Source organism: Salmo salar, chromosome 12 (genome assembly GCF_965601325.2).
Source record: "Salmo salar chromosome 12, fSalSal1, whole genome shotgun sequence".
Taxonomy (NCBI): Eukaryota; Metazoa; Chordata; class Actinopteri; order Salmoniformes; family Salmonidae; genus Salmo; species Salmo salar.
In genome coordinates this window covers 64,915,112-64,930,317 of record NC_138302.1, presented here as the reverse complement: position 1 = coordinate 64,930,317, position 15,206 = coordinate 64,915,112, and the positions used below count along the sequence as shown (strand labels likewise).

The 15,206-nt window shown below is 42.6% G+C and overlaps 1 protein-coding gene across 1 annotated transcript in view; it reads left to right on the top strand.

Moving 5' to 3' along the window:
- The window catches only part of esyt1b (extended synaptotagmin-like protein 1b), a 41,083-nt gene that overhangs the window by 8,558 nt on the left and 17,319 nt on the right, over positions 1 to 15,206 (top strand). The window contains exons 3-28 of the mRNA XM_082959229.1: positions 1,693 to 1,827; positions 2,022 to 2,095; positions 2,224 to 2,296; positions 2,769 to 2,858; positions 4,248 to 4,303; positions 4,945 to 5,065; positions 5,369 to 5,545; positions 7,447 to 7,529; positions 7,789 to 7,837; positions 7,919 to 8,008; positions 8,220 to 8,321; positions 8,957 to 9,028; positions 9,195 to 9,281; positions 9,445 to 9,594; positions 9,983 to 10,102; positions 10,233 to 10,409; positions 11,772 to 11,857; positions 12,093 to 12,141; positions 12,294 to 12,383; positions 12,845 to 12,940; positions 13,121 to 13,192; positions 13,744 to 13,830; positions 13,963 to 14,109; positions 14,242 to 14,351; positions 14,432 to 14,636; positions 14,786 to 14,962. Coding sequence (XP_082815355.1) covers positions 1,693 to 1,827; positions 2,022 to 2,095; positions 2,224 to 2,296; positions 2,769 to 2,858; positions 4,248 to 4,303; positions 4,945 to 5,065; positions 5,369 to 5,545; positions 7,447 to 7,529; positions 7,789 to 7,837; positions 7,919 to 8,008; positions 8,220 to 8,321; positions 8,957 to 9,028; positions 9,195 to 9,281; positions 9,445 to 9,594; positions 9,983 to 10,102; positions 10,233 to 10,409; positions 11,772 to 11,857; positions 12,093 to 12,141; positions 12,294 to 12,383; positions 12,845 to 12,940; positions 13,121 to 13,192; positions 13,744 to 13,830; positions 13,963 to 14,109; positions 14,242 to 14,351; positions 14,432 to 14,636; positions 14,786 to 14,962 — 2,775 coding nt within the window. The remainder of the gene's footprint in view (positions 1 to 1,692; positions 1,828 to 2,021; positions 2,096 to 2,223; positions 2,297 to 2,768; positions 2,859 to 4,247; positions 4,304 to 4,944; positions 5,066 to 5,368; positions 5,546 to 7,446; positions 7,530 to 7,788; positions 7,838 to 7,918; positions 8,009 to 8,219; positions 8,322 to 8,956; positions 9,029 to 9,194; positions 9,282 to 9,444; positions 9,595 to 9,982; positions 10,103 to 10,232; positions 10,410 to 11,771; positions 11,858 to 12,092; positions 12,142 to 12,293; positions 12,384 to 12,844; positions 12,941 to 13,120; positions 13,193 to 13,743; positions 13,831 to 13,962; positions 14,110 to 14,241; positions 14,352 to 14,431; positions 14,637 to 14,785; positions 14,963 to 15,206) is intronic.

Below are 15,206 nucleotides of genomic sequence, written 5' to 3'. Positions count from 1 at the left end.
GGTCGCAGTCAACACACGACACTACCCAGTCACTTTATTTGCTTTTGCACACTAGTACTGTACTATTTCACTCTCTCTACAGCTATATTTACGTTTTGTGTGATTGTCTTGTTGTGTTGTGACTACTTGTATTGTTTTTACATTGCCTGTATGACAAACTAATTTCATCTCATCTCTCAGCAGATGAGAGAGTTTTTCCTGGCCATGGAGACGTCAGCAAATTGTTCCAGTACCCATTCCTGCAAGATTCATTTCAATTCTAATGATTATTTTGGACATCTATAATGCCATCCAGTGTTGTGTATATAGTCAAATCAAACAGCTCTGTCTTTAATGTTTTTCTTTTTAAGTGTTGTTGATAGTTCATAATCGCACAGAAATTTACACTTATTTTGGCTCCATGTATCTATTATTGTACAGTATAATAATTAGTTCTAGTAGGGATTAGTTAATGCAAACCATACCTGCAGTTGCTGTTTAAAAAATAATAAATATAGTGACACTCTTTTAAAACAATCAAAGGAAAGGAAGTTGAGTGTTGGTGTTCTCTCTTGCCTCAATGGAATTAGAAAAAAACGTAACTGAATCTTTGAATGCTGTTTTTTCAGTTTTTACTTTTTGGCTGAAGTCAACTTTAAAAGCTCATAACTCGGGTTCTGATAAAGATATCTCAGTGATTTAAAAAAGGATCTGGGACAGTTTTAAAAATGTGTAAACATTTCCTGATGTGAAGGGTTTCCCTAGGCCATTACGAAACCGATCAACTAGCCTGCTAATATTGTTGCACTCGCCAATTCTAGGAGGCCTAGTTAACTGGTATGTAATCTGAATGAATGTGTGTATTAATGTGGGAAGTCAGTGTTTGAGGACTGTGTTGGATGCACATGTGCCCAGGGAGACAGCAACCTTACCTTAGGTTCATGGCCAGCTCTGTCTTGACTCGTTTGGGTCAACGAGCCCAAGTCGATTATTAGGTTCAGATGGTGACGGAAACAAATATATACAAAAAGGAAAACTACAAACTAAAGATTCAAACTCAAACAAAAGGCCTCATGGCCACCAAACCAACCAGCAGCCTCACAGCTTACAAAACTGGGACACTGACCTACGATCGCCTTAATTGGCAGCACCTGGTGTGCTTATCAACCAGGCTCAGCACCTGGACAAGGTTGCTGCTGCCCCCTGGGGGAATGGAGGTTGGAAGTGTTTCGTGGATAGTGTTTGTCTACGTCCTAACACTAACCTTGCCCAATAGGAACCATATTATCTAAACAGTGAAGGTTGGACATAAACAGATCTACAGGTAACGGGTGGGCCCAGAATCCTGAATATGTGAAACTATGTCTATCATGGAAAAGACAGACGTGTGCACAGCTGAAGTCTAATCTGTCACATGCATGTTGCCCTGGTTCTTATTGACACATTGAGTACGACCACCATAAGATAATCATGCCTGGGTATTTGAAGCTGAGACATTTTAAAGTAGTAGGCCTATTGCCGTTAGAGAGTGGTGTGCTTGTGCTTCCACATTAACTCCTGAAGTAGCAAGGGGTAGAACAAGTCTTATCTGTGTTTCCCTCAGAGAAAATGTTGCAATAACCTGATTTAGTATTGCTGAAAAGCAATTACCTGGTGTGCATTACACAAATTATAGCCATCATCCCTGCTCCTCTCCCTGTCCCCCCAACTCAGATCCTGCAGCAGGTGTGGCCATTTGTGGGTCAATATCTGGAAAAGCTGCTAGTGGAGACCATCGCTCCATCCATCCGTGCCTCCAGCACTCACCTCCAGACCCTCACCTTCACTAAGGTGGACTTTGGGGACAAGGTAACTTCTAAGATAACATCCCCCATACACACACACACTGCTACAGGTCTCATCATACTAATACATGACACAAGATTTTCTTTCACTCTCACTGAGATGGACAGTATTGGTCTATGGTCTTTCATAGTCTTACATAATTGTGTTCTCTTGGTGTGTGTATGTTCTTTGTTGACTATGCTGTATGTGTGTTGTAGGCCATGAAGGTGGTGGGTGTAAAAGCACACACAGAGAATGAGAGGGGACAAGTCCTGCTGGATGTGTACATCAGGTGACCTTCAACCCTTCAATGTTTAACTTTCCTCCAGGCCTCAGAGGCACCATTCACTCTCTCTTCCAAAATCGGAAGTTCAAAACCATTAGCAATGTGCTACAGTATCCTTCTCTTTTACCTTGCAGCTATGTTGGAAATGTTGAGATCAATGTGGAGGTTAAGAGGTATTTCTGCAAGGCAGGAGTCAAGGGAATACAGGTATGTTTTATTTTCTCTCTCTAGTCTGTAATAAGGCTGTGGGATATTATGGAAAATAGGGAGACAAAGAAGGTATTGACCTGACTAAGAGAAAGGGAGAGGCAGGAAGAGATATTGGTAACACAATAATGTTAAAACATAAATAAGAAATGACGTCTTTATTTTTAATGTACAGTACCAGTCAAATGCCAAGAGTGTGCAAAGCTGTCATCAAGGCAAAGGGTGGTTACTTTGAAGAATCTGAAATATAAAATATATTTTGATTTGTTCAGCACTTTTTTGGTTACTGCATGATTCCATATGTGTTATTTCATAGTTTTGATGTCTTCACTATTATTTTACAATGTATGTATAAACAAATAATTCACAGTCTATACTTATAAATCCCTATAAGTGTTTTTATAAGTCCTTTATAAATCTTCTGTCAGTTTTGTGACTTTATATTAATGTATTCCCTCCTCTCTCTTCCCAGCTGCATGGGATGATGCGGGTGATTCTGGAGCCTCTGATTGGAGATGTCCCCATCGTGGGCGCGGTCACCATGTTTTTTATCCGCAGGCCGGTGGGTAGCTGGAACCATCCCCCTCTTTCCTTAACACCAGCAGTCTGTCCATCTTTCCCTTCATATCCTCTTTACTCCCAACACTCCACCATCTCACACTCCCTGTTACTTCACACAAAAAAAGAATGGTTCCAAATAGTACCAGCTTGGGGGGTTCTTTGGCTTGTAACCATAGCGGAACCCTTTTTGGTGCTATATAGAACCCTTTTTTGAAGGTTCTATAAAGAACTATGCTCATTATGTCTGAAATAGAGCCTGTATTGTGCTATAAAGAACCCTTTCCCAAGGTTCTATAAAGAACCATTAAATAAGGTTCTTTATAGCACTAAAAAAGGGTTCCACTATGGTTACAACCCTTTTTGGGGCTATATAGAACCCTTTTTTATGGTTATTTCTTTCTCCACAATTTCGGTCTCGTCTCATTGCTCCAACGGGCAGCGAAGGTCGAGTCATGCGTCCTCCAACACATGACCCACCAAACTGCGTTTCTTTACACCTGCCCGCTTAACCCTGAAGCCAGCCGCACCAATGTGTTGGAGGAAACACATTTCAACTGACGACTGAGGTCAGCCTGCAGGCGCCACAAGGAGTCGCTTGAGCGCGATGAGCCAGGTAAAGCCCCCCCCGGCCAAACCCTCCCCTAATCCGGACGAAGCTGGGCCAATTGTGCACCACCCTATGGGACTCCGATCACGTCCAGTTGTGATACAGCCCGGGATTGAACCCGGGTCTGTAGTGACACCTCTAGCATTGCGACACAGGGCCTTAGACCGCTGCACCACTTAGGAGGCCCCTTTGTAGATCCTTTTGAAGAACTATACAGGGTTTATTATTCTGATCAGACATTATATTGTTAAAATTTCATAGGTGTTATAATTGTGTTAATTGGCAAGTTGAATCAAATTAGCTATTTCTAGAACAGCTGGTGGTCCCTGAGGAAAGAATTGAGAATCAACCGTTCTCGAGTGACACAAGACACTGTCACTGGCCATAGTCATATATAATGTGTGTTGGCATAACACAACACATTGGATAAACTGGAATGACACCCTCACTCACAGTTGCACAAAAAGAGCTGTGTGCAAACCACACCACAAAATATTCTAATGAGCCATCGCCTGTACATTTGAATTATCACTAAAAGAGCAAAGAACCCTTTTCTGTTCTGTAAAGAACTATTGAAGAGCTCAAATGGTTCTTTGAGTAATTATGGTTCCACATAGAACCATAACCCTTCCCAAAGAACCTTTGAGGAACCCTCATTTTTGTGTGTGTTGTTCTACTGTACATGCCTTCATGTGTTATGTATCTCTCTTTCTCTTTGTATTGGATGTCTGAAACCCCAACATTCCTCATATTTTCCTTAATCTCCTCACCCCTGTCCTATAGAAACTGGACATCAACTGGACTGGACTGACCAACTTACTGGACATCCCTGGCCTGAAGTGAGGCTGACTTTGTCTGTTGTTATTGTTCTGTAATTGGAGTCACTATGTCATGTGATGATAATTCACTTCATGTAACACATAACTATACTTTACTGTATGCCCCAACTGATACAATCAGTGCTATGCTATGATATTGCTGTATTTTGATATACCGTAATTTCCGGACTATTGAGCGCACCTGAATATAAGCCGCTGAATAAAAAAATAATAAAAAAAATTGAACATAAATAAGCCGCACTTGTCTATAAGCCGCAGGTGCCTACCGGTACATTGAAACAAATGAACTTTACACAGGCTTTAACGAAACACGGCTTGTAACAAAAATAAATAGGCTTTAATGAAACACGGCTTGTAACAAAAAAATTAAAAATTTGCAGTAAACAGTAGCCTACCAAGAAAGTCATTGGTCACTATCTTCCTCCTCCTGTGCACTGAAACCACTGAAGTCATCTCCTTTCAAAAAAAATTTAAAGCGGGAAAAATCCATATATTAGCCGCGTCATTGTTTAAGCCGCGAGGTTCAAAGCGTGGGAAAAAAGTTGCGGCTTATAGTCCGGAAATTACAGTACTATGTTTGTGCACTTCCATGTGTTTACTGTATATATAAAGTCGAGTGCTCCCTCTCCTGTGTTTCTCAGCATTATGTCTGACACCATGATAATGGATGCCATAGCTTCCCACCTGGTTCTGCCCAACCGTCTGACTGTTCCCCTGGTAGCAGACCTGCACGTTGCCCAGCTTCGCTCTCCTCTGCCTAGGGTGAGTCCACACTCTCCACAAACACTCTCCACAAACACACACATTTATTTACTCAGACCACAGACTCTATGTGTCTCGTCTGCACTTGTAACTGCCAGACTGATATACAGACATGACACACAGTAGAGCTTATACCAGTATCAATCCCCTCACTGTCTTCCTCTCCCTCCTTCCCCATGAAATAATTAATTGTTCCTTCCTACTCTGTATCTGAGCTCTCTCATCCCTCTATTTCTCTCTCTCCCTATCTCTCTCTCTCTCTCTCCCTCTACCCCGCTCTCTCTATCTCCCGCCCCCTCTCAGGGTGTGGTGCGTATCCACCTCTTGGAGGCTGATGACCTGCCAGCTAAGGACAACTACATCAAGGGGGTGATAGCGGGGTTGTCTGACCCTTACGCCCTGTGTAGGGTGGGTCCTCAGACCTTCACCTCCCACGTTGTGGACAACACTGTCTGTCCCAAGTGGGGAGAGATGTACGAGGTGAGGGCCAGGAGCCAGAGGATTGCGTAAAAATCACTCATTCCTATTTCATTGAATGTCATTGCCACATGTTAGTGTTGCATTTACTGTTGCAAAACGACATGTCTTCATTTCCAATTATTTGTTTAGGGAGAGAATGCATTACTTGGTAGAGAATGCATTGGTCCAGTAGCAATGTGGGGATTCCCCTGGGGATTCCCCTATGTATGTCTGTCTACCAAGGACTATCACTCTGCCAATGACACACAGTCAAACTGAGTAATCACAGAGTAAAGACACATTGTCTCCTTATTGATGTCTCTGTGTTGTTGGTCCTCATTGTGTGTGTACAGTGCATTCGGAAGTATTCAGACCACTTGACTTTTTCCACATTTTGTTACGTTACAGCCTTATTGAATTACTTTTTTTCCCTCATTAACCTACACACAAACCCCCATAATGACAAAGCGAAAAACAGGTTTTTCGAAATGTTTGAAAAATATCAAAACTGAACTATCTTATTTACATAAGTATTCAGACCCTTTGCTATGAGACTCGAAATTGAGCTCAGGTGCATCCTGTTTCCATTGATCATCCTTGAGATGTTTCTACAACTTCACCTGTGGTAAATTCAATTGATTTGACATTATTTGGAAAGGCACACACCTGTCTATATAAGGTCCCACAGTTGACAGTGCATGTCAGAGCAAAAACCAAGCCATGAGGTCGAAGGAATTGTCCGTAGAGCTCCGAGACAGGATTGTGTCGAGGCACATAACTGGGGAAGGGTGCCCCAATTTTTTTGAAGGTCCCCAAGCATCGAAGGTCCCCAAGAACACAGTGGCCTCCATCATTCTTAAATGGAAGAAGTTTGGAACCACCAAGACTCTTCCTAGAGCTTTACTCCCCGATCAAACTGAGCAATCGAGGGAGAAAGACCTTGGTCAGGGAGGTGACCAAGAACCCGATGGTCACTCTGACAGAGCTCCAGAGTTCCTCTGTGGAGATGGGAGAACCTTTTAGAAGGACAACCATCTCTGCAACACTCCACCAAATCAGGCCTTTATGGTAAAGTGGCCAGACAGAAGCCACTCAGTAAAATGCACATGACAGTCTGCTTGGAGTTTGCCAAAAGGCACCTAAAGACTCTCAGACCATGAGAAGCAAGATTCTCTGGTCTGATGAAACCAAGATTGAACTTTTTGGCCTGAATGCCAAGCATCATGTCCGGCGGAAACCTGCGCCACCCCTACGGTTAAGCATGGTGGTGGCAGCATCATGCTGTGGGGATGTTTTTCAGCGGCAGGGACTGGGAGACTAGTCAGGATCTAGAGAAAGATGAATGGAGCAACGTACAGAGAGATCCTTGATGAAAACCTGCCCCAGAGCGCCTGGGACCTCAGACTGGGGCAAAGGTTCACCTTCCAACAGGACAATGACACTAAGCACACAGCCAAGACAAGAGTGGCTTCGGGACAAGTCTCTGAATGTCCTTGAGGGGCCCAGCCAGAGCCCGGACTTGAACCTGTCTGGAGAGACCTGAAAATAGCTGTGCAGCAACGCTCCCCATCCAACCTGACAGAGCTTGAGAGGATCTGCAGAGAATGGGAGAAACTCCCCAAATACAGGTGTGCCAAGCTTGTAGCGTCGTACCCAAGAAGACTCGAGGCTGTAATCGCTGGCAAAGGTGCTTCTACAAAATACTGAGTAAAGGGTCTGAATACTTATGTCAATGTGATACGTAAAAATGTCAAAAAACCTGTTTTTTCTTTGTCATTATGGGGTATTGTGTGTAGATTGATGAGGGGGAAAAAACTATGTAATCCATTTTAAAATAAGGCTGTAACGTAACAAAATGTGTAAAAAGTCAAGGGATCTGAATACTTTCCGAATGCAACTGTATGTCCATGTGTGTATGTCAGGTCATAGTCCATGAAGTACCAGGTCAGGAGCTGGAGGTGGAGGTGTATGACAAAGACCCAGACCAGGATGACTTCCTGGGGAGGTAGCTACATCTCACTGACTGTCCATGGGTTTCTGTGTGCCACACTGCCACTTTTGACTGTTTCCCTTCCCTTTCACCTGACATAGCCATGTAACTGAGTAGAAAGAGTAGAAAGTCTCCTAGTGTTTTACATGTAGTGTTCTCTTCTCTTCCTTAAATACGGCTGGATCTCTTTTCCTTCTTTTTCTCCATTGTCTTGTTTTCTCTGCTTTTGTTTATTTCTCTTTTTGTCTCTCTCCCACTCTGCCGTTTCCTACAGAACCAAGATAGATTTGGGTATTGTGAAGAAGTCTACAGTTGTTGATGAAGTGAGTTATTTTGAGAATTATTGAATGTCTGACACGGTTAGACACTACATTGTCATCACAATCTGTATTTTTGTTTCTCAGTGGTTCACCCTGAAAGAAACCAAGTCAGGACGGGTCCATTTCAGACTGGAGTGGTTGGTCTTGCTGCCCAATACAGAGCAACTGGAGCAGGTCTGTATCCGTATCCTCCCTATCATATTATTCCTCCCAAAGTTAATGTTACAGCAATATGAGGCCCATTCCGTCTTGTTTGATTATACATTGTGGTGACTGTGTACGCTGGCAGTGAGCTGTAGTGAAGGAATGTGCAGAATGAAAAGTGCTTAGAGCTAAGTGCCTCTCCCCTTCTCTCAACTCCTCCCCCTCTCCCTTCCTCTCCCAGGTTCTTCAGAGGAACAAGAGCTTGACAGTGTCCAGTAAGACTTCTGATCCCCCCTCGGCAGCCATCTTGGCAGTGTATCTGGACAAGGCTGAAGCCCTTCCTGTGAGTCACACCTCGTCAACCTCTCCCCCCTCCTCCTCCTCCTCTCTCAGCCCTTAAGCTGCATCCTGTCTGTGGCTGCAAGGGTAGCGCTGTAACTGTCACTAGGGTTCTTGTTACACAGAGTTGTTCCCTACCCTCGGCCCTTGTTCACTTCCCATCACTGATCTGAGATAATTGCAACATCGGCTTTAAAGGCTAGCTTTCACGACATGTTGTTTTCACCTATCCAGTCCTGTCTGATCTGCAAAAGGAAGTGAATGGGAGCCAAGGAGAGGGAACAACCTTCTGCAATGAAACACACCCATAGTGGTGCTGTGTTTAGACTTCCTGAAACTCTTGGCACTCAACTTGTTTCCTCTTTCTACTGTTTTTCGGCGGTTGCCATGCAACGTCTATGCCAGTGGTTACCAACCCTAGTCCTGAAGAGCTACAGAGTGTGCACGCTTTTGTTACAAACCCAGCACAAACACATCTGTTTCAACTAATCAAATCTAATTATCAATAACTTGATTAGTTGAATCAAATGTTGATAGTGCTGGGCCGAAACAAAAGCCCCCGTAGTGCTACATTAATAAAGTGTTAAAGTTGTTTGTGTGTTTTATATGTTGATGTGTGTTTGTATGTGTGTGTTTTAGATGAAGAAGGGCAACAAAGAACCCAGTCCCATGGTGCAGTTGTCTGTGCAGGACATCACTCGAGAGAGCAGGGTAAAACTACCAGAGTAGTGACTTACTTGACTTATTCCATCCGGCTCCTATAGTGGAACAAAGGACCAAACGGGGCTACCATAGTAATAGACTATCATAACCCTTTGCTTTGAAGTCAAACCCACTCCTATTTTGCATTCTCTCTAATCCTTTACACTGTTTTTAGACCTGTTGGACGACAATCAACCCAGAGTGGGAGGATGCCTTCACCTTCTTCATCCCAGATCCACGCAAGCAGTCAATAGACATTCAAGTACCTTGATATTCTAACTCCATAACATGTTTTGCACCAATTTGTTATTATTTGAATGCATTATTTCTGTCTGTTACCTCATAGCAATCTGTTGAATGACCACACTCTTTCCTATGTGTGTATTCTTCATTGAACATTCTCACTATCCTCCCATCTCTTCCAGGTTAAAGACAACGACCGGATTCAAACTCTAGGTAGCCTGTCCATCCCTCTGTCCCGTCTGCTGTCCAGCCCCAACCTGTCTCTGGACCAGTGGTTCCAGCTAGACAAATCTGGCCCTGCCAGCCGCATCTACATCAACACTGTACTCAGGGTAAGGACTGGTTCCTCCTCTCAATCCCAACCTACAGTAAGGTGGATGCACATCTCTAAAGCTCAGTTTGGCCTATGTGTAATGCATTCTTCTTCTCTTTCTTTCTTTCTTTCTTTCTTTCTTTCTTTCTTTCTTTCTTTCTTTCTTTCTTTCTTTCTTTCTCGACTCTCTTTGTTTATCTCGCTCTCTCACTTTATCTGTCTCTCTCTCTTTGTTTCTCTCTGTCTCTCTCTCGCTTTGTTTCTCTTTCTGTCTCTCTCTTTGTTTCTCTCTCTTTGTTTCTCTCTCTTTGTTTCTCTCTCTCGTTATCTGTCTCTCTCTTTATGTTTCTCTCTCTCTCTCTTTGTTTCTCTCTCTCATTGTTTTTCGCTCTCCCTTTCTCTCTCAGGTGCTATGGTTGGATGAGAAGAACATTCCCACTTCCTCTACAGAGGCAGCTAGCCTAGCAGCTGGTCTCTCAAAGATACGCCCCCAACAGACCTCCCCTGACCCCAGCTTTGCCACAGAGGTAAAGCATGTAATATACATGGACATACATGTTATTGTTAGTAACTAAGGTAGTTACAAATAAACCAAGTTAAAGTGTGATTGCAATGTTGAAGAGTCTGAGTCTATGATGACATTGTGTTTTGTTTTAGGGGGTGCTTAGAATCCACCTTCTAGAGGGCCAAAATCTGGTCCCAAAGGACAACATGATGGGGGGCATGGTGAAGGGCAAGAGTGACCCCTATGTCAAGATCAACATCGGGGGTGAGACCTTTGAAAGCCGGGTCATCAATAGGAACCTCAACCCCACTTGGAACGAGATGTATGAGGTACGATATCAACCTAATATTTTCTTAATTTTCAAGTCGGAACATTTTAACAAAACAAATAAAGTAATTGGTTAAAACGGACAGTCATACGACTGTAGGGTTATAATGAGTTCAAGGAGGCCTCTGGTCATCAGAAAACAGAACCACAGAAAGAGTGCTTATCAACCAGTGATACTTTTGGAAGTTATTTTAGATTTAGTTTTAGTGTTAGTCTTTATGACTAAAATACCTTTTAGACTTAGTCACATTTGAGTGTTTTCATTCTTGGTTTTTGTTGTCAGTCAGCTAAAACTCTGGACAATTTTAATCTAGTTTTAATCACAGTAATTTTATTGCATTTCTCCCCCATGAAATAATTGATATCATCATGTGCACATTAAGATAGCCTTGTCCAACTAGACCTACTATCCCCTCATATAGCTGGCACATTGCTATTGTGGCAGATTGTAACCATTGCCATCCATGATTTACCATAGGCTACAAAGCCTTGGCTACAGGTAAAAAATGTAGGCATACATCTCTTTTCTCCCCGTCATAACCTTGGGATTGGAGTAAATAACAATGAATCCCCTAAAAGGGGGAGAATCTGAGCTTTCCAACGATGCCAGACATGTTAGGCTACTGTACTCCTAATATTCAGCAAATAGCATTCATATTTCCAATCGGGGGATAAAACTACTGCAGTCGCATTTGCGAAGCGCGAGAGCGACAACACAGATGAATAACATAGAGCTTCTGATGTGATCAAAGCAGAAATAGCCTACATGAAAGTAAGAGAGAGTAAACATTATTGTTTCTAGTTTAGGTTAGTTACAACTGAAGTGTCCTGAATGCACACCAGTTCAAAAGAATGACGAGTGACTGAAGTGACCTCCCGGGAGCTGTGTGGAAGAGCCGGACCGCGCTACTGAAAGACGCTTCATTCTGCCAATGAGAGGATTGCATTAAATATTCAGCAAAGGCATTCATGCTTATGATTGGACAAATCAGATGAAAAGGAGCTTCATGTCAAATTGAATGTCCATTAGTCACACGTGAAATCCTCGTCTCGTCACATTTTCGTCAACTAAAATGACAACTAATTTGTTACATTTATCGTTTTTTTCCCCCATGCCATCTCATATCGTTATCGTCATTAGTTTTCGATATGAAAAATAGGTCGTTGCCAAATATTTTCAATCATAGTTATTGTTGACGAAATTAACAACCAAGACAGCAGTCTACAAATGAGGACTTACACCTTATTTAGATGAAAATAATAGGTGACCTTAAAATCTCAGTGCTTCCCTGTGTGTTTCTAGTTTTAGTATGTAGAATATTGCCTTTAGTGAAGCTGTTGTTGTGTGTTGTGTTGTCTCCCAGGTGGTTCTGACCACGCTGCCTGGCCAGGAGCTCCATGTAGAGATATTTGATAAGGACATGGACATGAAAGATGACTTCATGGGCAGGTATGCAGGTTGTGACCCAAATGGCAATATATTCTCTATATAGCGCACTACTTTAGCGTGTCATTTGGGATGCAAATGTAGTCTCTGGGAGCTAGATAGATGTCTATGTGTGGTGACTTTGGCACCCCCTTGGGCAGGGACATGTAACTACTCCCACGGATTAGATTTTGCTCCATATTCCGTTTGTTTGTACAGTTGTTTGCACTCTAACCTATATTCCTATGTACCTATACAGGTTGAAGATTAGTTTGAAGGATATCATCACCTCTCAATACACTGACCAGGTGAGATCTGCCTGCCTGCATCGGAGTTAACATGACTTTATACTTTCCTTCACACAAACAGATCACTGCATATGTTACCATCCTATGTAAAAGCTCATTCGTTTCCCTGTTTCAGTGGTAGACTACACTGAGTTGTTGTCTCTCTGTTCCAGTGGTACACTCTGAATGATGTCAAGTCAGGTCGTGTTCACCTGGTACTGGAGTGGGTACCTATAGTATCAGAGCCAGGCATACTGGACCAGGTCAGTCCTTCTTCCTCTTTTTTTTAATCAGAAGTTTATTAGAGATATCTTATTGTGATCAGAGAATCTCTTTTGCAAATCAGACCTGAGTACAAAACATAAGCTTTATAATAGGCAGTATTAAACAGTAGTGTAACGTGTCATGGGGTTCCTGAGTGGCACAGTGGTCTAAGGCACTGTGTCTCGGTGCTAGAGGCGTCACTATAGACCCTGGTTCGAATCCAGGCTGTATCACAACCGGCCGTGATTTTCGAGTCCAATAAGGCGGCGCACAGTTGGCCCATCTTTGCCCGGGTTAGGCCTGGGTAGGCCGTTATTGTAAATAAAAATGTGGTCTTAACTGACTTGCCTAGTTAAATAAAATAAAAATAAATCAAATCATTATACACACTGCCATCAGAGTAATGCATCCTTGTACACAGTGCCATACAGACCCAGTGACCTGTGTAAATGTCCCTAAGGTGTTCCAGTTCCAGTCCAGGCAGTCCTACCACAACAAGGCTGTTCCCTCCATGGCTCTACTCTTTGTGTTTGTGGAGAGGGCAGACGGCCTGCCAGTGAGTCTTCCACCTCTTTCTCAGTTTGGAGGGGGTCTTATGATTTCGTGTGCAGGGCTAATGTTAATGATGATTATGTTTAGAGGACTAATATTATTTTGCATATGTAACCTGGGTGCTTATTTTGTGCACATGTAGTGTGTTTGTTTTGAATGTGTATTTATTGTGGCGTGTTTCTAGCTTAAGAAGAGTGGGAAGGAGCCAAAAGTGGGAGCTGAACTTGTTGTGGGGGGGACTTCCCATAAAACTACGGTGAGACAGACAACCCATTTAATGTGTCCTGTTAAAAATGGACATATGACACTAAAACCATTCAATGTGTCTTAAAAATAATATGGTAATATTAATATGGTATTCTACCTCCAAGCCATAAGACTGCTGAACAATGAATAAAATGGCCACCCGGACTATTTACATTGACACCCTCCCCTTTTGTTTTTACACTGCTGCTACTCGCTGTTTATTATCTATGCATAGTCACTTTACCTCTTCTTAGATGTACAAATCATCTCGACTAACCTGTACCCCTGCACATTGACTCTATACTGGTATCCTCTGTATATTGCCTCGTTATTGTTATTTTATTATTACTTTTTATTTTATTTTTTACTTTAGTTTATTTAGTAAATATTTTCTTAACTCTATTCCTTGAACTGCATTGTTGGTTAAGGGCTTGTAAGTAAGCATTTTACTGTAAGGTCTACACCTGTTGTATTCGGCGCATGTGACAAATACAATTTGATTTGATATTTTGATCTGTGACAGTGAATTATTGCTCATGCCTCCTTTCTATCTCTATTAAGGTGTGTGATCGCACCATCTCACCCCAATGGGACGAGGCTTTTTACTTCCTGGTTCATGACCCCAGAGAAGAGCTCCTCATAGTGAAGGTAAGTGTGTATGTTAAAATATTTTTTTTAGATCAGAGCTTAATAAAGATGTGGGTTTTTATAAAAGGGTACTATACTCTTCACAGAATTACGAGGTCATTCATCCATCTTCCATTTTCTCTTCTCCTCTAGTTGTCTCACAGTTGGACCTTGCCTATTGGTTCTCTGGTGGTACCAATCAGAGAGCTGCTGTCAGAACCAGATCTGGTCCTGGATCAGTGGCTGAGTCTGGATGGAGCCTCACCTGACAGTCAGATTCTACTGAGGGCTGAACTCAAGGTGAGACACACTTGCACTTAACAAACACTCTATTTCTCTGTAGGAGGCACTTTAGACTTGTGTTAATTCAATGCATGATGTTTTGTAATAAGGTTATATGGTGGTGTTATTAAATGTGTTGTTCTACTACAGCTGCTGTGTCCCAAGAAGTGTGAGATTGATGTGGAGAGGGCAGATCAACCCAGAGCTCGAGCCGCCTCTACTGCTGAACAGAGACTGGAGAGAAACACAGTGCAGAAGAGGTAGAACAAATGAGGGTGTACTAATACACACATGCACACAAACACACACGATTAACCAATTTCTCTTTTATTCCACCAAGTCTGCTCAGGTCTAGTTCAGTGGACACTCCCAGTGCTCCAGTCCCCAGCCTTCCCTCTATCCCAGCACCAGAGTCAGAGAAGGCTAAGAGAGTAACAGCTACTGAGATGGTCCCTGGGAAAGTACCTGAGGAGCTCACTGAGGAACCCAGTCCTCCTGAAACACTCCCCACACACACCAACCCTGATCCCAGCTTTGGCTCTGAGGTGAGATACAGTATGCCAGTGAAGGCCATTATTACAGTTGTTTTCTTTTGAGGTATACAGTACAATACCACATACAGTACTGTGTGAATTAGGTATGTCATGCTATACTGCTGTATTTGTGCAGTCTTGTTACTAGTGTTTGTTTTTAGGGGGTGCTGAGAATCCACCTACTGGAGGCCGAGAATCTTATCGCCAAGGACAACCTGATGGGTGGCCTGAAGAAGGGCAAGAGTGACCCTTACGCCAAGATTAACATCGGAGGGGTCAAGTTTAAGAGTCATGTGATCAAGGAGAACCTCAACCCTACCTGGAACGAGATGTATGAGGTATGGAGGGAGTTGGAGTTTTTAGGAAAAATGTGTTGTGTCTATATACATTTTGAACCGTAAACCCACATTAACTTGTATTTTGTCAGTACAGCTCCATGTACATAATATATTATACAGTATTACATAATACTTAGGGTAGTGTTACATCAGTCTAATCATAAACATATAGTAGGGTGTTCACCCATAAAAGGATTAATTAATTAAAGGTTTACACAAATATACCCATTCAATTCAGTAAGAA